This window comes from Lacerta agilis, chromosome 17 (genome assembly GCF_009819535.1).
Source record: "Lacerta agilis isolate rLacAgi1 chromosome 17, rLacAgi1.pri, whole genome shotgun sequence".
Classification (NCBI taxonomy): Eukaryota; Metazoa; Chordata; class Lepidosauria; order Squamata; family Lacertidae; genus Lacerta; species Lacerta agilis.
In genome coordinates this window covers 38,659,295-38,680,580 of record NC_046328.1, presented here as the reverse complement: position 1 = coordinate 38,680,580, position 21,286 = coordinate 38,659,295, and the positions used below count along the sequence as shown (strand labels likewise).

At 41.9% G+C, this 21,286-nt stretch overlaps 2 protein-coding genes across 2 annotated transcripts; both read right to left on the bottom strand.

Annotated features, from left to right (window-relative positions):
• LOC117038855 (vomeronasal type-2 receptor 26-like) lies at positions 1–8,789 on the bottom strand. The gene is made up of 6 exons (XM_033135806.1): positions 8,707–8,789; positions 7,061–7,238; positions 4,593–5,453; positions 2,545–2,772; positions 2,024–2,150; positions 1–902 (listed from the first exon to the last, which is right to left on the bottom strand). Exons 1-6 carry the CDS (start codon positions 8,775–8,777, stop codon positions 1–3), a joined length of 2,367 nt encoding a protein of 788 aa, XP_032991697.1. The 5' UTR covers positions 8,778–8,789.
• Positions 8,790–11,943: 3,154 nt separating this feature from the next.
• On the bottom strand, positions 11,944–20,045 carry LOC117061469 (vomeronasal type-2 receptor 26-like). Its single transcript, XM_033174307.1, has 6 exons — positions 19,843–20,045; positions 18,498–18,675; positions 16,562–17,419; positions 15,527–15,754; positions 13,931–14,057; positions 11,944–12,836 (listed from the first exon to the last, which is right to left on the bottom strand). Exons 1-6 carry the CDS (start codon positions 20,043–20,045, stop codon positions 11,944–11,946), a joined length of 2,487 nt encoding a protein of 828 aa, XP_033030198.1.
• Between the last annotated feature and the right edge of the window lie 1,241 nt (positions 20,046–21,286).

The following is a 21,286-nucleotide window of genomic DNA, read 5'->3' as shown; positions in this document are numbered from 1 at the left end:
TCAATGATTCCTTCTTCTTAACTGCTCCTTGTTATTCAACTCAGGCCTCAGTATAATGATATAACATTTTGGGAAAAATATGCAGCCAAGTATCCCAAAGCCGGAGGCCAAGATGGAGAAGATCTTGACAGCCACCATGTATTTTCCTTTGGTACTCAAGTACGTTGGGACAAAGGAAAGCCAAACGCTACAAAAGACCAACATGCTGAAGGTGATGAACTTGGCTTCATTAAAACTGTCGGGCAACTTCCGGGCTAGGAATGCCATGATGAGGCTGGAAATGGCCAGGAAGCCCATAAAGCCCAGAGCACAATAGAACATGAAGGATGATCCTTCATTACATTGCAATACAATCTCTTTGGTCACTGAATGCATGTCTAAATCTGGGAATGGAGGGGATATTGCCAGCCACACAATGCACATGGCCACTTGTATAAGAGAGCAGGAAAGAACAATGGAAATGGACAGTCTTTTTCCTGCCCACATCCTCATCCTGCTCCCTGGTTTGGTGGCCATGAAAGCCAGAACTACAATGATGGTTTTGGCCAACACACAAGAAATTGCCACGGAAAAGATTATGCCAAATGCGGTTTGCTGAAGAAGACAGGTAAGACTTTCAGGCTGGCCAATGAATAGCAAAACACAAAGGAAGGAGAGCAGGAGGGAAAGAAGGAGAACGTAGGTGAGGCTCCGGTTGTTGGCTTTGACTATGGGAGTGTCCCAATGCTTAATGAAGATTCCCAGCACCAAAACTGTGATGAAAGACAAGGAAAGAGCAGAACCGGTCAAAGCGATTCCCAAAGGTTCTTCATACTTTAGGAAGGTTATGTATTTTGGAATACATGAATCCTGGTCGTCATTTGGAAACTGATCTTCTGGACACTGGAAACAGTTCTCTGTGTCTGGAAAGCAAAACATCAGGTCTGAAATAATCAGATCTAAATATGAGAAAGACTTGGATGAATGTTGCCAGGTTAAAAATTGAAATATAAATAGTTGCAAGATGTTGTTCTCACAGATGAGCAACCCAGCAGTACGAGATGCTCAATTCTGTCAATGAATATGTCTTTCCCTACTACTTATTGTTGGAGAGGTGTGGAACAAACTCCTTCTCCTCTTGGTCTGGGGGAATGGCAGCCTTTCTATTTCCACTGACTGCTGAAGGGTCAGCCACAGGGACCACTCTTAACCCTTTCCCTGTCAGCAAGAACATTCTGCACCAAAGGCAGTTTGACAGCACCAATCGTCAATTTCTTTTGTACTGAAGAGCTGCAAGAAAGCACACTTTGGCCCAATCAATCACATAGAAGATTTTGAGCTGCTGGATCTGGGATGAGTACATGTTGCTTGCTCTTCTTTTGCACTGCACCTCAAGAGGCAATAGACTGAAAGGTGGGGCATAAGTCTTTAAAATGAATGAATGGGTTTGGTCTGTGTCACTTTGACATTACCTTTTGAAAACTGTGGCATTCCACTGTTGTTATTTTATTGTTAGATTGCTTCAAGATGTTTTACAGGAAGCAATTCATGAATGGAATTTATGTATCATGTGTAGTGTCTTCCAGGAACAAAGATTCACGATGTGGCAAAGAAATTGCCAAGTCTTATAATGCCCACTGACCACAACCCTTTCCTTCTGATCCATGTGGATACTAGCAATACTGCCGCAACAACCTTCAATGTATACCAAGGGGCTGCGCGACTCTGGGCAGGAAGCTGAAAGGCCTTGAGGCACAGGTGGTCTTTTCATAACTCCTTCCTGTTGAAGGTCGTGGCCCAGGAAGAGAGAGGAAAACACTGGAGGCAAACCACTGGCTGCGTAGGTGGCGCCAGCAGAGAGGGTTTGGCTTCTTGGACTGGGCTGTGCTGACTACATGTCAGTTTATCAGATTGCATCTTCATTCATATCAGGAGCTACCACCACTGTAGAATTGTGAACCACTTTTTTTGACACAAGGGAAATGACTATCTCTATATCCAGATGTCAATATCCCTGATAAACTGTGTGCATGATATTTCTAACCCTTCTGGTTTGAGATCTTCCCCTCCAGACATGGAATGCAATCATAGCAGCAAAATGGCTTCCCTTCCTTCTTGGCCTTCTGATACCCCGGGTGACAATTGTCATTGCACACAGAAAGGGGCTGTGCCTGTCCATACATGGGGAAAAAAAGAATGTTTTAATTTTTGCAAGTTTGTACTTCAAGGGTTATTAGGAACCAAGGAGGATTTTGTTTCATTTTGCAATTTGGAGCAAGCCTCCCTTTTCTGCACCTGCTGGCTTATGCCTGAATCAGGTCATTTATCACTTGTCTATGAACTTTTGCAGAACACATTTCATCAAAACTTAGATTTACACAGGGTGCTGTAATAGACTTATTGACCCTTCCTTCCTTCCTTCCTTCCTTCCTTCCTTTTAATAAATTTCTACCTGCTTGACATGCTTGCTGAAAACATTTGACCAAAACAATTCAATGAAAGGTTCCCAGAGCTACCTGGGAACCACAGAATGCTTGACTATAGGACAACCTGAATGGCCTTTACCTGATTAAAGCTCCTGGGCCACACAATAGCATTCTCAGAAATGGTGAATGTTTCTTCCCGTGGTGCCATGGGGTCTATCTTTCCAACCCTGGTTCTCAGAAAGGACTGGTTTGGGAATGTCACCCAGTTGATGATATCAAATCCTGTTTCTAACTCTCCATTTTTATTGAAGGAAATTGTTTCACCAGAACTGCTGTTAAATGAGGCGCTTCTTACAAAGTGGTTGAGCTAAATTTCGGAAGGAAATATAAGGACAAGGAGATAGGGGTGTTAAAGGATATGGGTAATGAATCTGTATTTTGGTGGGACCTCAGATATACCAGAGGATGGCCCACCTAGCCTAGCATCATGTTCCCACACACACCAACCAGGTATCCATGGAAAGCTTGGGAGCAGGAACAGAGTGCTCAATGTGGTTCTCAACAGTTAGTATTCAGAGGCATACGGACTCCAAATGTGGAGGTAGAACATAGCCTTTATATCTAGCAGCAACAGATCGCTCTTGAGTTCAACTTGCTCCTCAGGATTCAACTCATATGAATAAAGCATATTGTGAAGGAGGGGATAGAATAGTAACTGTTTTGGAGCTGGCTCTTGAAGACTGAGGAAAAGAATAAGTAAGGGGAGGGTGTACACATCCATCTCTAGGTCCTACTTAAAAGCATGGGTGCGCTATAAATAATCCCTACAGAGGGAAAGACAAACTCGGTGATAGAGTGCGTGCTTTGCATGCAGCACATCTCAGATCCAGTCTCTGACATCTCCAGGTAGGTCTTGCAATGTCCCAAGGAGATGCCAGCCAGTGTAAACAAGACTGAGCTAGACAGACCAAAGGTCCGATTCAATGTAATTGGCCTTTGTAATGAATTGGACACAAGTTAAGGGACTTTCAGAGACCCACAGTTTTATGAGTTAATGTGCACCCCAGTTTGAGTGGCAGATATCTCCTGGGAGGCGGGACATTCTGCACTTTAAATGGAGGGAGCAGCCGTTGGAGAGAGGGAGTGAGTGGTGACTGGAAGAAGGAGGGTGTGGGGCCAGGATAGTGGTGGGTAGGTTAGGATAGGTTGAAGATGAGTATGTGATGCTGAAAGAAAGAGTTTACGCTGTAATGAAACTAAGCTTATAAACGATTGAATTACTGAAACCGTTATGTTCTGAAAGAAATAAAGACTTCTTATTGTTGAGCTAAGAAGGTATCGTCGTTTATTGGGTCCAGCGAGTTATGTATGCTCATGAGGAGGTGAACTCAGGGAAAAGACAAAACTGACCTGCAGGGTGATAGTTTGTGTCTTGGAGTTTCACTCAGGAGGGGCTAGTGGGCGGAAACCTTGGGATTGCCACAGAGTTGCTAAGAGGGCTTAGCTAACTGATACAGTGGGGGATCTAGACAGAGAGAGAGACCCTGAACTGTAGGCAAAGGAGAGGTTAACCCCTGAAGCCCAGAGCAGAGGATATAACCGGCCACGGCCGCTGGACAGGAAAACTCCCGTTACTAAGAGATTCCCAGATTATAAATAAAAGGGGATTGACATCACAGACGGACCTCAGAGGGACAGGTGGGGTGGATTGAAAGTTGACCGGGAACACCTGATTAGAAATTCACTTAGTAACAAGGGGAGAGTGTGAAGGGGAGGTTCGTAGCAGCGTTGCTCTCTTTATTCATGTTTCCTAGAGAAACTTAACAAAATGGAATCCATGACAGGACTGAGAGCAAAACTGTGTGATGACACTTGGAGTTGACAGACATAAAAGTTGGAGCAGAACAGGAAGCCAGGATTAGCCTAAACCCTTTCTTCCTGTGTGATACTTATAATGAAAGTTATTACATAGACACACACCCATGCTCACACGATAGCTTCCATTAATAAGAAGAAATGATCAAATTCCTTCTGAACCACTGCTAAAATATTTACACTTTTTAAAAGGAACGCAATGCCAAGTGATGCATTCAATTTCTTAAGTGATTTGGCTTTTAGATGCAAAATACACCTTTTGTTCTATCAGATATGGTGGTGTTTCCTGCATACGTCTCCTTAGGACATTACCTTCCACAGCGGTTGACTCAGAAGCTTCATTCTTCCTTCATGCACCATTGCTCTGTGCTTGAACCTCGATGAAAGCATGGCGTGCAATGCATGTGCCACAGCAAAGACAGCGGTGTAAACACTGTAGCTGTGGCCTGTCATGCTCATTTCAAAAACAGAGGCAGGCAGAGTCTCCAGCTTCTCCTTCCCACTGCAGATCTCACCTTCCTGCCTGTTGACCATAGGTCTCGGGAAAAAACATTCAAATGCTTCTTCCCAAAATACCTTGATAAAGTCATATTCTTTGTCTGAAGTAGGGTTTCTCATCTGGAGAAATTTCTGGAAAGCTGACACTTCCTTTGAGTGGACAGCAAAGACTATTGAACCATGGAATAAGCCTATGTCCCAAGTCCTTTGGAAGGGAACTGATGTGAAATCCATCTGAGTTGTCATAATCCAGACTTTATCTCTTCCTTTTATTGATGTGTCCTCATGTTGTGAATACTCGTGAAACATTCTCAGAATTATCATGGTATCGATTTCCCCCTGAATGATCACTGCATCAGCAGTGCTTCTCTTCACAATATTGCTTGTTTCCATCCCTTCTGACACTATGACAGCAATGTCATTGGAGTTAGTCATTACTGGGAATCTTTCAATGAAATCAAAGCAAATACCTCTCTTGACAAACTGGGGAACTATGTTGCTTACAAATGTCTCTCCATTGGCATCGCTCACAGACAACACCCCAACCCATGTCCACCTGAAATGCAGCAGTAATTGGAGAATCCCTTTATAGTGATGATCCACATCTGGGAACATCTGGTGGTAGAAAACAGTCTGGGTTTTCTGCTTGGTCACTGGAGCAGAGCCATATATAAGCTAAAGAAATGAAAGGACAAAAGAGCAGGAAATTTTCAAGATTAAAGGGTGAGGGGTTAATTCTGTGTATTTTCATACTTTCAAAGTTGTATGCCAAATATTAAAGAAGATTTAACCATGATTAAAAAGTCTGTATATGCGTGTTCAGACCCAGAAACCTCCCCCCCCCAAATAAATTCACACTTGACTCAAATTTTAGTTTAGTTTTTGGCAGAATTTAGGCCACAACTTTATTGATTACAGAAAGTGAGTGGTTGCATAGGCTCTGGTTCAACTAGCTCCCTGCCATGCAGGTAGCGCTGACCCAGGGTTCCAGCATAGGTCAGCCAAGGGTGAACACCTGGATAAGCGGAAAGCCGGGAACATGCTCTCTCCACCACCCAAATGTCCCCCTGGACTCAGGCACAGGCACAACCTCCTCCCAGGGGTTGACCAAACCATTGATTCCATGGATTCCTTTAATGGAATAGCCTTCACATAGGGATGGCGAGAGCGTTCTCCCATCCCTATCACCTGAAACAGAGCCTCTCCGCCACCTTACAAGTTGTGACGATTTGCTACGCGGCATGCGAAACCCAAATGACAACGGCCAATCAGCCAAGTGGGGGAAATTCCTGCTGTGCCCCTGTCCCAACGACAGATGACACATGACAGCAATAGCAAGGTCAAGCGCCAAAGTAGGGCGAGGTGGGCGGGTGTTCCTAATGCATGCATCCAAAAAGGAAGCTCTGGGACACATGCATGGGTATATATAAGTCCCTCGATACATTTATCCTGCACCCCATTGGACAGATTGAACCCACCATTGAGGGACCTTCCAATCGGGTGTTGTGGCTGATCAATAGTACCCACCCACAACACACGTACCTGTGGTTTAATTTATTTTGGCTTTATTTAATGTATGGATTTGTCTGACAATGATTTATACTTGTATATGTGTTATGTATGCATTTTGCAGAATCACTTAATTTTTTTAAAAAAAAATAAAACTATTTTTTAAAAATTTGTTCTCTCATTCTTGCCTTCACTCTCCCATTCTGAAAAAAAGTGTTGAAGGATACCTTCCTCAAAAACACCAGACCTTCATTTCCCCTGTGAACTTCACCTCCGTAATATGAAGGTGTACAAGATAAGCAAACAGAACTTTGAACTTCTTTGTACATTAACAAATATTGCTGCTTATGTACAGTTTTTCCCTGGAGAAAACCTACAGTTCCTTCCATATCCCTCCTCTGAGTTTGAAATATACAAGGCAAAAAGGAAATGTAAGTCCTTATGATAGGTTTCTTGGGACTGACATGTATAGCTAACTTATAAGTTAAGTAGTGGAGCTTTCCCAGGAGAAGTGGACCTCTTCAGACTCAATGTCTGTGAGAACATCAGGCTGATCCTTTTCCCCTTTACATTTAAATATTTAACTCCAACCCCTACAGATGGCTCAACACATTAAAATACTCTGTATTCTGAAGAAAAGCATATGTTCAGTACTTAATTTTTCTGAATGTACAAACTGACCTTCAAAACCACCTACAAATACTTTAAATCACCCAAACACAAGTGAAGTGAGAATTACTTGTTATACTCCCATGCTCTGGTGCACGCCATACCTGTGGGATTTTGTAGACGCACAGGATGTCTGCCATGTGGAGACAAACTTCAGAGGTGGGCCCTCCAATGACAGCAACTGGATTGTTGACATTATCACATTTGTAGTTAGGGATGAATCTGCCCAGGGTGGAGAAGAGTTCCAGTGAGGCCTGATAGGTCCATCTGGGATTGAAATAGCTATTGTAGATATGGAAGCCCAAGGTGAGATTCGGCAAAATCTTGGGATCTTCATTGATCTCCTCTACAGCAAATATCAGTGCCAGGACATTCTGGTAGATCTGTATCATGACCCTGAAATGAGAGATTTATGTTGTGTCACAGTGCGTTTCCTTCAGAACTGGAGGATTTACAAATTATTTCCATCCCAAGGATGAAAAAATGTTGTCATGCACAGTTGGCCTTTTGTCACATGGGCTCAGTCACCCAATACTATTTTGAGAGAAGCTGGTAAGTACTAGGATGTTTGCAAAGTTCTCATTGGAAGTTTTTCCACATATTTGGGAGATTTGAATTTCTTAGCCTTGGTTTTTCAGAATGGCACTGGTGCATCCAGAATTTGACATTGTCTCATTTCTAAAAGCATATACATCCACACAAATTGCACCTTATAAAATGAGAGTGAACAAAATCCCTGAACAATCAAAAATAGGAACATTTTTATCTATAACTCACCTTCCATTTAATAACTGTGGCCCAGTTTTGATGGCTACAGTAGTGAACTTTACTCTATCCTATTTCTTTGTAAACCACTTAGAGGTTCTAACAAAATAGAAAATTCTTTCCAGTAGCACCTTAGAAACCAACTGAGAGGTTAGAGGTTCTATTTTCTATATATATATATAATTTTTCTGTGATCTTAGGGTTGCAGGTTGCCATTAAAATCAAAATACAAAATTTAGCTGAGTTTCCCAAGAATAGAGCAAGTTCTGGGGAGATTAATTGGGATCTGATGTCCTTATTTTTAGGGTTGTTTTTTTTCTTAAAAAACAACCTTAAGAGAACATGGGCTAATGTTTCATCTGAGCTGCTTCTCCTTGGGAAATAATTTGAGTTTTATTACTCAATAATTTAGCTAGTTTACTAGTAAGGGTAGCATCTCCCCTTTTTTAAATAATTGTGCTTCTAAATATCAATGATCATTTTGGACTGTGGCAATTTATAATCTGTAGAAGCTGGTTGTTGGATAGCGAACTATTTTTAAGGCAAATTTTAATGTATTGAATGCAAATTATTTAAATATTTTGACTCCAAGACAATCAGAGGCAGGTGGAAGGTAAGATCACCACTGGAGGTCCCAAAAACAGCATTAGTTGAATCACTCCTTTGATGGTAATCCCAGTTTTTTGGGGGTTCTAACCTAAGATCAATCTTTTCCAGTGCTCTCTCACACAGTGGCCAACCAGATACTCATGGAAAGCCCACAAACCCCCATGGGATTCACAGGAAAGGCTATTTAATATATCAGGCAACCCAAGCTTTGGAGAGCCATAGTCCCATTTGCAAACTTGATACACATACCAAACACACAGTGCAACCTATTCTATTGACTATAATACCAGGCGTCAGGGAAGATCTCTGGGGGTGCATGCATATGCCACAGGTGCCGCGTTGGTGATCCATATAATGGAAAGTTTAAAAATCTTACAAAGTTTCACCAAAGAGGTCCGTAGAGGGACAATCCAAGAACGTTATTGGATTGGAAAATATGTACATCATAGACACGATGCCAGCAATGGTGAGATCTCCTGGATGGTGAAACTTATGAAGAATAGGAAGAGGGTCACTGATGCTACATTTGACATCCGGAATCTTGCACACTACCTGAGGCAAAAAGATTAGCACTAATACTACAAATGCCACTAACTTGCAAGAAAAAAATTCTTCTCCACACCCATTCATACTCATTATGTTCACGCATGGCTTGAATGGAAACACAGTTGGTCAATGCACAGCTCAAACTGCACAATATAAATTATCAATGATCAAACTGACAAGAGCCCTGACTGTCTCTAGCCCCAGCAGGGAATGATACAAGGTTTATTAATAGCATACTTCCTTCTTCTGTGCATGGTTTTGCTGGTGATCGGTACTGAAGCTCCCTTGGGACTTTGTGGAAAAGTAGAAGTCATCATGTTTAAATTGATAGTTAGGAAGAACAATAATTGCCTATTTAGATTCACAGATTCTATGAGACAATGAGGACAACATGTTTATCTGATCTCAGCAGGTCTTCTGTGGTCTTCATCGCGTGGACAGCAAGCGAGGTGTCAGTTTGTAATAACCAACGGCAACTAAAAAAAAAAAACCCAGACAACAAATGAGCCTGGAATAAGACTAATCAACCACAAATGACTTGTTTGCAAAGTCTTCATAAAAGTTTTCATATTTAGAAGGTTTTTAAAGAAAGAAATACTTTTGGAAATCTGGGTGAAAACTTCATTGGCCATTGAGTAAGCAGTATGGTTAGATAAGAGTTAGAGATCCTAGCAAGAAACACACAGGGTTGTATCCAAAGTTAGTAATGTTTACAGCAGACCCATTTAAATTAATGAAATAAACTAATTTACGTCCATTAATTCAATGGGTCTACTCTGAGTATAACTAATGTTGGATACAACCCATAGTAGCAGGGACCAGTAACATGTAGTAAATTCACTAGATTTGCAGTCTGGAGAATGATCAAGATAGATCCACCATCCTGCTGAATCATGCAACAAGAGCATTCATATCAAGCTTCATGGTGCAGCTGTCCAGAGAATAGCATGTAGATACAATAGAAGGACAGATCCTGAAGTTGAGGCTCCAGTACTTTGGCCACCTCATGAGAAGAGAAGACTCCCTGGAAAAGACCCTGGTGCTGGGAAAGATGGAGGACACAAGGAGAAGGGGATGACAGAGGATGAGATGGTTGGACAGTGTTCTCGAAGCTACTAACATGAGTTTGGCCAAACTGCGGGAGGCAGTGAAGGATAGGTGTGCCTGGCATGCTCTGGTCCATGGGGTCACGAAGAGTTGGACACAACTGAACGACTGAACAACAACAACAACAACAATATAGCTGTCAGCAGAGATAGCCAGTTTTGGGTTTTTGGACAACCTTGATCTTTATGCTGTGGCTACTGGCAGGTGATCAAAAGTAGAGGGAATGTACAACTTCTGAGAAGAAATGAAAATAAATAGAGACGATAAATACACATGTGCAATGGAGGTCACAGACAAATTTCAGTGTGGTGGCTGTAATCACCAGACGGCTAGTGATATGGATGTTAATGGACAGATTTGTTCTCTAGCACATCTCGGTTCTGTTGCATCCTGCTCATTCTCACAGCTAGAGGTGCTGAAGCCAATACATGTATAGGTTTCAAAAGACTGAGGAAAAGAAGAACACCTTAAAAATGTGCCCTTAAGGAGAGGGAAATAGTTTAAAAGGAAAACATGGCATTAAAAGATACCATCTAACTCAAACCTACAATACTTCAAAATTGAAATGTGAACCAGGGAATCATAGAACTGTAGAGTTGGAAGGGACCCTGAGGATCATCTAGTCCAACCCCCTGCAAGGCAGAAATATGCAGCTGTCCCATAAGAGGATCGAACCTGCAACCTTGGCATTATCAGCACCACACTCTAACCAACTGAGCTATCCAGGTCCACAGTCATGCAGTTAACTAGACTACAGTGGTACCTTGGGTTAAGAACTTAATTCGTTCTGGAGGTCCGTTCTTAACCTGAAACTGTTCTTAACCTGAGGTACCACTTTACCTGATGGGGCCTCCCACTGCAGCCGTGTGATTTCTGTTCTCATCCTGAAGCAAAGTTCTTAACCCGAGGCACTATTTCTGAGTTAGCGGAGTCTGTAACCTGAAGCGTCTGTAACCTGAAGTGTCTGTAACCCGAGGTACCACTGTATTGAAAAAGTCATGCAAGCCCCTGACCAATTTATATACTTGTTCCTTTGACAGCCCAGCCTCCCATGAATTCCAGGTAGCATATGTGTTCTGTGTACCTTTATTCTTTATTCTCACAACCAGGGATCCCCCCCCCAAGCTGGAACTCAGTTCTGACACCTCTCAGGTGGGTGCCATTGCCATTATAAGCTGTGTGGTGTAGCCAGTGTGGTGTAGTGGTTAAGAACGGCAGACTCGTAATCTGGGGAACCGGGTTCGCGTCTCCGCTCCTCCACATGCAGCTGCTGGGTGACCTTGGGCTAGTCACACTTCTCTGAAGTCTCTCAGCCCCACTCACCTTACAGAGTGTTTGTTGTGGGGGAGGAAGGGAAAGGAGAATGTGAGCCGCTTTGAGACTCCTTTGGGTAGTGATAAAGCGGAATGTCAAATCCAAACTCTTCTTCTTCTTCTTATGTTGCACCAAGGCACTTCTAGCCTCTGACACTACCTGAGACTTCAGCAAAGTGCAAATTAGGTGCACTGGGCTTTCAATGTAAACCAAATCAAATTTCCCCCTCTCCCTAGCAAGAATGTCACTGACCCATCACTTTATATCATAGAAGCAGAGAGAGAGAAAACACTTCAGTGTGTATATATATATATACATTTATTCCTGATTGCGGAGTTCAACAAATGCAAACATATGTCGGAGAAAAGAATTACTGTATTAAAATGACAGGAGATCTTTCAGCACTGCAGTCTGCTCAGTTTTATTGTTTTGCCACAGAGGTTTCCTTTTCAAACACTCATCTATTTAGCACAACACATTTTCAATGTGGCCATAGCTCCTGCAACAGCAATGCAGACATCCTTTTCAGTTAAAATGGGATGTGACAACTCCCAAATTAATTCACTCAAATATGTTTCTTGCAGCTGTGTGAAGTCCCTGTGTTTTCTCCTGATCAAGGGGTGAGGGCCACAGAATGTTATATGCATCAATGCTTTCTTCTTCTCAGATGCTTCTTGTTGTTCAGTTCAGGCCTCACCACAATAATGTAGCATTTTGGGAAGAATATGCACCCCAGTAATCCAGCACTGGAAGCTAAGATGGAGAAGATCTCCACGGCCACCATGTATTTCCCTTTTGTGCTCAGATAGGTGGGAACGAAGGACAGCCAAACACTACAAAAGACCAGCATGCTGAAGGTGATGAATTTGGCTTCATTAAAACTGTCAGGCAACTTCCTGGCTAAGAAAGCTACAGTGAAGCTGACAATAGCTAGTACACCCATGTAGCCTAAGACACAGTAGAACATGGTGACTGAGCCATCATTGCATTCCAGAATGATTTCTTTAGTCATTGAGTGCATGTCTAAATCTGGGAATGGGGGAGAAGTTGTCAACCATACACCACAAAGAGTGGCTTGGATAAAAGAGCAGGAAGAAACAATGGAGATCGCCTGTCTTTTCCCCACCCATTTCCTCCCAGGTTGGGTGACCGTGAAAGCAAGAACCACGACGGTTGTCTTGGCCAGCACACAAGAAACTGCCACTGAAAAGATGATTCCAAAAGCAGTTTGCCGAAGGAGACAGGTCACCTGGTCAGGTTTGCCGATGAAGAGCAGTGAGCAAAGGAAGGAGAGGGAGATGGAAATGAGGAGAGAGAAGGTGAGGTTCCGGTTGTTGGCTTTGACTATGGGAGTGTCCCGGTGCTTCATGAAGATGCCGAGCACCAAAGCTGTGATGAAGGAAAGCGAAAGAGCAAAAGTGGCCAGACTGATCCCCAAAGGCTCTGAATAAGACAAGAAACTGATGAATTTTGGAATGCATGAATCCTGTTCTAGGTTTGGATAGTGATCTTGGGGACATGGAAAGCAGCCGCCCATGTCTGAAAAAGAAAAGTTGGGTTTCTGTACATGGCAGCGTTATTATGTGCATTGCGCTCATTCATACAACAGTATGAATGAGACTTTACAGGTTCAAATCTGGCAAAGCATTAAGTGGTCCCCTCATGTAGTTTGTAAGGTGCCAAACTATGTTCCCTGGGCCACATGGGTCTTTATGCCCACCTCCGTTTTAGAAGCTGAGTCCTATGACTGAGGGTGGCATCTCTTCATAGATATTATCAGTTGGAAGTACGCAGAATATTTCTGTTTTCCTTTCTGTTTTAGCTTATATGGTTTCAGCTGTCATTCCCTTCCTTTCCATTTCTGTTATCATCTCTCTCTTTCTTGGGGGGGGGGCCTTCTGAAAGTACAGGATACCCTTCCGCTCCCTCTCTAATACTGTTTTCATTCCATTCCTCCCAATATGTCTGTCTGCATTCCAACAGCACTTAGCATATTCTGTCCTTATTGGTCTTTTCTGGGAGGTTGCCTGTGCAGGTATTTTGAAGTTCTGAAAAACGTAGCATTCCCAAATCAGACTTTTCTATCTCCATTTTGTGTGTGGTTCATGCTCCCCCCCCCCACACACATAATGATTGGCACATGTGGCACTGTGATTCCTATTTTTAGCTACATATTGAGAAGTGATTCCTATTAATATTTATGTAAGATGTTGCCCCCATATCATTAACCAGGCGGAGGGCCTTCTCAGTAGTGGCACCTGCCCTGTAGAATGCCCTCCCATCAGATGCCAAGGAAATAAACAACTATCTGACTTTTAGAAGACATCTGAGGGCGGCCCTGTTTAGGGAAGCTCTTAATGTTTGATGTTTTAGCGTGTTTTTAATATTCTGTTGGGAGCTGCCCAGAGTGGCTGGGGAAACCCAGCAAGATGGGTGGGGTAGAAATCAATTAATCTATTATTACTATTATTATTATTATTATTATTATTATTATTATTATTAGGTGGTTAGACTGGATGGCACTTGGGGGTCTCTTTCAACTCTTCCAACCATTCTAAAATTCTGCATAACCTTTACAATTGATGGTTAGTGACCCCATTAGTGTCCATAGACACTGTACATGACTTCCTTACCTGTTTGGTTGGAAATCTTCCCTTCTGGACATGGGAGGCAATCGTAGCAGCAAAATGGCATCCCTTCCTTCTTTGCCTTATGATAACCCAAGGGGCAATTGTCATTACAAAGAGAAAGAGGCTGTGCCTGTCCACGGATGAAAGAGGAGAATGTTTACTAGATTGGGGAATTCTACAGTGTTATGCTTTAGCTGAAATCCCTTGGGGCCCCTTCCAACACCACAATTCTACGATTCTATCTCATGCAGGACAGCCAATCGCTGTCAGAAAACAGAGAGCCATGCTTAAAATCATTTCCCCCTTATACTTTACAGTGATACCTGTCCTGTTTGGTTCGTCGTTTCTGTGATATTTCACTTGTCCAAGCTATTCTAGTATGTTACAGCTGCTTGGTGAGTATGGAAAAAGAGAAAGAACAAATATTGATGAGCTGAGCCCCAGCCACTCTGGGGAGCCTTGGGCCAGACAGCCTGACCCCCTCACCCATGAAAGGCGAACCATCCTGGGGGTTGGAGATTTGGCCAGTCTTCTCTAAGCACATATTTCAATGTGAGGGTCATGAGGAAACAGCCATAATTGGAACAACTCTTGTAGGGCTCAGAACGTGGGTTAGGTTATTCCTATGGGGTATGATGGGGGGCCGTGTATCTATTGCCTCACTGCAGGTGGTTAACACTCACTTTGGAGGTGAGGTTGAGGCAGTTTAATAAAATCAGATCTTTAATGCAAACACATTTGGCTCTTTAATAAATGTGTAAACATTCTTGAATTCCAACATTTATATCTCATCTTGTTATACTGGTGTTTATGTTAGGTTTCCAGAATAGCAATACACCTGGAATTTAGAATACAGAGGCTTCATAGAACCTTTGCTACTACTGATAACATTTGTCCATATGATAAAATGGGAACTGTATGCACCATCTCATATTTTGGAACACATAGAAATGCGAGTTACTATAATTTTCTATCTCTCAGATTAGGGCGGTTCATAAAATGCCTTTTGTAAAAAATATATATAAAAAAATGCCTGCTCCAGAGGTCTTATCTTACTACACTAGGGATTATATAGCTATATCTGAAATTTCATGCATATCAGTTAATATATTGACCCTCCCCCATGAAAATAGCTGTTTTCTTGACCATTTTCCTATGTTGTGAAGGCTGAAATTTCAATTCAGTGGAGCAGGTTTTTTTAAGAAACTCCCTACCCTCTGATGGAATTGGTTGTTTTTGCTTGGTTTTAGTTTGCTTATTCTTTTAGTCCTATTTTTATTCATTTTTATGTTTATACTTCTACATTTCTGGGCGATGTTTAGAAATATGTTCAACGTATTCCTTATAATTTAATCCTTGATTACAACCTTTCAGGACAAATGCCTGCAAATTCATTAAATGTCACAGTCTTCCAAGGAGAATGATAAGAAGGATTTGAATGGGTGACATCACCCTACTGACACAGCAAAGAAGACTTCTGCGCCCATGTCCCCAAGTGTACACTAAAGCTATAGATGAGCAGAGCTATGCCAGGATCTGAACTGTGGAAAATTGAAGATGGGACTAATGAATAGCCCCCAATACATGAATGGACCTTACCTGGTTGAACCTGTTGGGCCACACAATGGCTTCCTCGGAAATAGTGAGCACTTCGTCTTGAGGAGCCATGGGGTCTATGCTTCCAACTTTGACTCTGCAGAAAGACTGGTTTGGGAACGTGAGCCAATTCATAATATCAAATCCAGCCTCTATCTCACCATTTTCATTGAAAGATACTTTTCCTCCAGCACTATTATTAAATGAGATGCTTCTTACAAAGTGGTTGAGCTAAATTGGCAAGGAAAGAAATAGCAATTCATGAGGGAATCTTTGGGATTTCAATGAATCTATCTAACGAAGAGTTTGCTCTAAGAGTTTGCTTAATCCAACCAAGTTCAAATTTACATTCAGGTTTAGAAACAAAAAAATATGTCAACTACACATGCATAGAATGATTCCTGCCGTCCGCCCACCAACAGAAGGAAGAGACAGGAGCAGATTGATCAATGGTCTCTAAACCAACCCTTATGAGGAACGGTTGAAGGAGCTGGGCATGTCTAGCCTGGAAAAGAGACTGAGAGCAGGTATGATAGCCATCTTCAAATATTTGAAGGACTGTCACATGGAAGATGCAGCAAGCTTGTTTTCTCCTGCCAGATTGAGGGAGTTGCCCCAGATTGAAGAGAGTTGGGGGTGTTTAGCCTGGAAAAGAGGAGACTGATGGCCATCTTCCAAGTATCCTAAGGGCTGTCTAATGGAAAATGGAGCAAGCTTGTTTTCTCCTTTTCTGGAGGGTAGGACCTGAACCAATGACTTCAAGTTACATTAAATGAGATTCCGACTAAACATCAGGAAGAACTTTCTGACAGCAAGGGCTGTTCAACTGTGGAATGGTCTCCCTTGGGAGGTGGTGGACTCTCCTTCCTTGGAGATTTTTAAGCAGAGGTTGGGTGGCCATCTGTCATGGATGCTTAAGCTGAGATTCCTGCATTGCAGGGGGTTCGACTAGGTGACTCTTCAGGTCGCTACCAACTCTATAATTCTAAGATTCTATGCTCTTACGTTCCTACATTCTTAGTGTGCTCAGAACATTACCTTCCACAGCTCTTGACCAAGAATCTTCATTCTTCCTTCATCCTCCATTGCTCTGTGATTGAACCTTGATGAAAGCATGGCGTGCAATGCATGTGCCACAGCAAAGACAGCAGTGTAAACACTATAGCTGTGGCCTGTCATGCTCATTTCAAAAACAGATGTAGGTAGAGTCTCCAGCTTCTCCTTCCCACTGCAGATTCTTCCATCGTCTATGTCTATCATGGGATTGAGGAAAGAACATTCAAATGCGTCTCCCCAAAACTCTCTGATAATGTCATATTTGTTTCCTGAAGAAGGTTTTATCATCTGGAGGAATTTCTGGAATCCTATTACCTCCTTTGAGTGAACTGCAACAGAGATAGCACCATGAAGGAAATTTATGTCCCAATTTCTTTGAAAGGAAACTGATGTGAAACCCATTTGGGATGTCATAATCCAGATTTTACCTTTCTCATTTGTTGATCTACCCCAGTCAGTATAGACGGGCAACATTCTCAAACCTACCATGGTATCAATTTCACCATGAACGATCATTGCATTAACAGTGCTATTCCGGATAACATTGCATGTTTTAATCAACTCATCAAGTTTCTTATCAAAGTCATTGGAGTAAGTCATTTGAGGCATTGATAATATGAAGTCAAAGCAGATCTCTCTCTGAGCAAACATGGGAACCACTGTGTGTACGAATTTCTCCCCGTTGTCATCATGCGCAGATAATACCCCAATCCACGTCCACCTGAAATGAAGCAGTAACTGAAGAATGCCTTTATACTGATGATCCGCATCTGGAAACATCTGGTGGTAGAGGGCAGACTGACTTTTCTTATTTATCACTGGAGCAGAGCCATAGATGAACTAAAGAAAATGGGGTGAAACCAAGGTAAAGAAAATGATATAGAGAAGACCTGAGCAGCCCTGTTCAACAATTACACCAGAGGAAACATATATGGCAGCTTCTCCAGAATGGAGGACAGAACAGATGCCCTCATGGAACAGTGCAGTGGAGGATTCAGTCAGTTTCACAGGCATATCTCACATGATGTCAGTGTAATTCAGGGGTAGATGGCATGCTGCTCAGTAGATGTTTGGGACTCCAGTTCCCATAAGCCCCAGTCAGCATGGCCAATGGACGGATCTAAGGAATGTGTTCATTTTAAGGAAACACGGCCTTCTGAATTTAAAAATAACTGATCTTAGTTAACTTAAATCTTTTTCTTTCTTTCTTTCTTTAAAAAAATCATTTATTCAAAAGTTACAATACAGTTACAATACCATGCATTTCCAAGGAATAGAAACCTTCCCCCAGACACCTCTGCGATGATAGTGGCATTAAAATATCCTGTTCTTCTTCAACAAAATACCGGTAGAGAAAGGGAGACCAGATCGTGTCAAAGATATCTTTTTGGAGATGCCTTTGATTAGTTGCCAATGGTATGTTAAATATTTCTGACATACAGCATAAGTCATACACAGAGGTGATCCTTTGTCCGACTTAATTGGATATCACCCATAACCTACATGCTTTTCATAAGTGGAAGACATCACATTGGCTAATCCTATAGCAGGTCTTATAGCGAGGTGGACAGAAAGTATGTTGGGATCTAATGGTAGATCTTGCAGATAAGACTAAATACTGATATGCTAGGGCAACCATAAGCATGGCCACAAGTGCATCAACGTGTCTCCGCAAAGCACTATAACACACACACACACACACACACCAACAACCCCCCCCCAGATGCTCCCAACCACTGTATTCTCTCAATAAAGGCTCATGCCTTATTACATTTCAAGGGACAGCCTGTCAGATCCTCCACTGTTAAATGTGGTATTTTGGAAGCAACTCCGATCTTCAATGTACAAATCGATATCTGAAACCAAGGGATGTGGCTAATGTTCTCTTAAACTCTCCAGCTCCGCACACATGTGTTACCTGTGGGATTTTGTAGATGCACAGGATGTCTGCCATGTGGAGACAAACTTCAGAGATGGGCCCTCCAATGACAGCTACCGGATTGTTGACATTGTCACATTTGTAGTTAGGAATGAATCTGCCCTGGGTGGAGAAGAGCTCCAGTGAGGCCTGGTAGGTCCATCTTGGACTGAAATAGCTGTTATAGATATGGAAGCCCAAGGTGAGATTCGGCAAAATCTTGGGATTTCCGTTAAGCTCCTTTACAGCAAATATTGAGGCTAGAATATGCTGGTAGACCTGAATCATTGACCTGTAATCAGAAATATTTGTCATACTTGTGTACAAGCACACTACCAGTTCTGCTTTGAAAGCTAGCAGTTAACAGAAGGATCTCTCTCTAAAAGAAATTCTCTTCATTCCAATTTCTCTGTAGGATTGCAACATTTCTCCCCAAATTCTGGACAGCTGAATCACTTTGTGTTCTTTCTAAAATGGGATATATCTAGAATTCAACATTCTCCCCCTTTTGAACAAAAAATATTATTATTTCGGGATTTTGTACACATTTGCAAACATTTCAGATATGGGGAAATTGGTCTGGTGGGGGGTAGGGTTGGCCAGGGAAGTGATAAAATGGATGTCAATAGTATGTGTGATGTATATAGTGCATAAACACACACGCACGCACACACACACACACGCACACACACAGGGAAAATGTAGAAGTTATAGTTAAATGGGAAAGAAATGAAAATTTACAGTCTGTGACAATGCAGTTAGAGCTTAGATGCAGGCACAGTTGATAACACAAAAATCAGAGCACTGTTACTCCTCTAGAAGCATTGCTATCCCATAAATAACTTCTATGGATAAGCTTCTTCTTCTTTTTTTACTAAATGGGTAGAAATTAAGGTGGTCCCCACTTCATTTATTTTATGGCATTTTGTGCAATTGGCTATCGGTGACCATGTCCAGCTGCAAAAATTCACAATCTGGGGGAACCTAATATTCTTCCCCCGAAGCCAATGAGCACTGAAATGAAATATTTTATGACAGTCCCCCACCCCCACCCCGCCAAGGGCCACTCGCAGATCTAACACCTAGGTGAGTAGGGCTGAAGCAGGACTAACATTTTCTAGCTCTTTTTAATTAGAAAATTCTCCCAGAAGGAGGCTTGTGATACTGGATCCTCGTCTGGAATTACTAAAATAGAAATGGGAACATGAAGGAGATGGTGTGGCATTTGGTTAGGGGAGGTATGCCATTCATAAAAGAAAGGAAAGATGGACTGGCTTTGAACTCCACCTATCCATGTATCTAATACGGACAGACTTGTCATGGAAAAACATGGAAGGAAACTTACAGGGTGCCATCAAAGAGGTCATTAGAGGGACATTCTCTGAAACTTATAGAGTTGGAGAATCTGTATATATGAGACATAATACCAGCAATAATGAGGTCTCCTGGTTGGTAATGCTTGTGAAGAATAGGAAGGGGGTCACTGACGCCACATTTGATGCTGGGAACCTTAGACACCACCTGAGGCAAAAACGCTAGTACCAACATTAGAAACGCCACTATCTTGCATAAAACGACTCCTTCTGCATACCAGCGGTCTTGCCAATACATTATCCTTCTCTGATTCCTGTGATGAGTAGCACACCTTTATATAAGTGGCGGCTCGGTTTATCTATGTTTCAAACTGTGTCTCAGTGATCAGACTGACTGAGTGATGATATCTCTAGCTCCAACTTGGAGTGACACAGGGGATATTATAAATATCCTTTAGACCTGTAGCTTTTCTGAAGAAGACGGAGGACAATAATTACCAACCATAAAATTACAGGATAGTTAATAATCTCTTGCTGTTTCTATGAGACATTCTGAAGAAAATATGCTTTTCACACCTCAGCAAAATTTGCTCCCAGTCCCCCTCCTTCCAGTGCAATGACTGACATCAAGAAAATATTCTCAAGATAATGAGAATCTGTATTTGTAGGTGCAGGTTGCAAATTGAGACAATTTGTCTGTCCCAATTCAGTCTTGTGAGTGATGAAATCAGAGGCTCATTACTTCAAGATGGAGGATCGTCCAAACTCTGTAAAGCACCGTGTGACGTTTAACACTAAAAAAATAACCAGTGTTCATGCCAGTAATATATTTTGGGGGGGGGGGATTTCCACACCCTAGACAGCACCACAGATAATATTTCCATCATCTGATTACACCACAAAAGCATGAAAATTTATCCTAGTCTTTACACAGGTCGCTGAAGAAATAGCACAAGGGGCTTGCTGGATGCTTTGTGCTTTTTGGCAGAGTTAGGCTTTGTTCATATCTCATTGCCTTCACAGCGTGAAAAAAGACAAGGGAAAAGTTGTGATGACCTTTGGGAATAATGGGAAGCGGCAATCTACAATCCAGCTTTGATTTTTCTCAGCTTTGAAATACCTGGAATTGGCAAAGCTGACCGATTTGATAAGACAGAAGCCGAAAAATAAAATTCAAAAACAATGGAAATGCTTTAATGAGTCCTTAAACAGACAAGGAACAAATGATGGATTTTGGTTATGTTTAAAATAGATTTGCGATGTTACCAGAAAATGTATTAAAGGGTGTCAGATGAAAGAATGGCAGATAAAAACCTAGACACAGGTTTTCTTTTCTTTTCTTCTTTTTCTTTTTCATATATGTTTGTGATTGTATATATTGTATATATTTGTGATTATTTGTATATATCTTGTAATAAAATAAATATTATTTTTTTTAAAAAAAAAGAAATTCCCAGCCAAAAGAAATTTACCTAA

What these genes read in the sequence shown, in the direction of transcription:
- LOC117038855 (XM_033135806.1), bottom strand. Translation starts at nt 8,777, where the DNA reads ATGATGTACATATTTTCCAATCCAATAACGTTCTTGGATTGTCCCTCT. An exon ending in GACCTCTTTGGTGAAACTTT is followed by an intron (nt 7,239 to 8,706) that starts GTAAGATTTTTA and finishes TATCTACAATAG; the next exon opens with CTATTTCAATCCCAGATGGA. An exon ending in GGCCCAGGAGCTTTAATCAG is followed by an intron (nt 2,151 to 2,544) that starts GTAAAGGCCATT and finishes ATGTATGGACAG; the next exon opens with GCACAGCCCCTTTCTGTGTG.
- LOC117061469 (XM_033174307.1), bottom strand. Translation starts at nt 20,045, where the DNA reads ATGTTGGTACTAGCGTTTTTGCCTCAGGTGGTGTCTAAGGTTCCCAGC. An exon ending in TTGGTCAAGAGCTGTGGAAG is followed by an intron (nt 15,755 to 16,561) that starts GTAATGTTCTGA and finishes TTGCCAATTTAG; the next exon opens with CTCAACCACTTTGTAAGAAG. An exon ending in GAAGATTTCCAACCAAACAG is followed by an intron (nt 12,837 to 13,930) that starts GTAAGGAAGTCA and finishes TTTCTTTTTCAG; the next exon opens with ACATGGGCGGCTGCTTTCCA.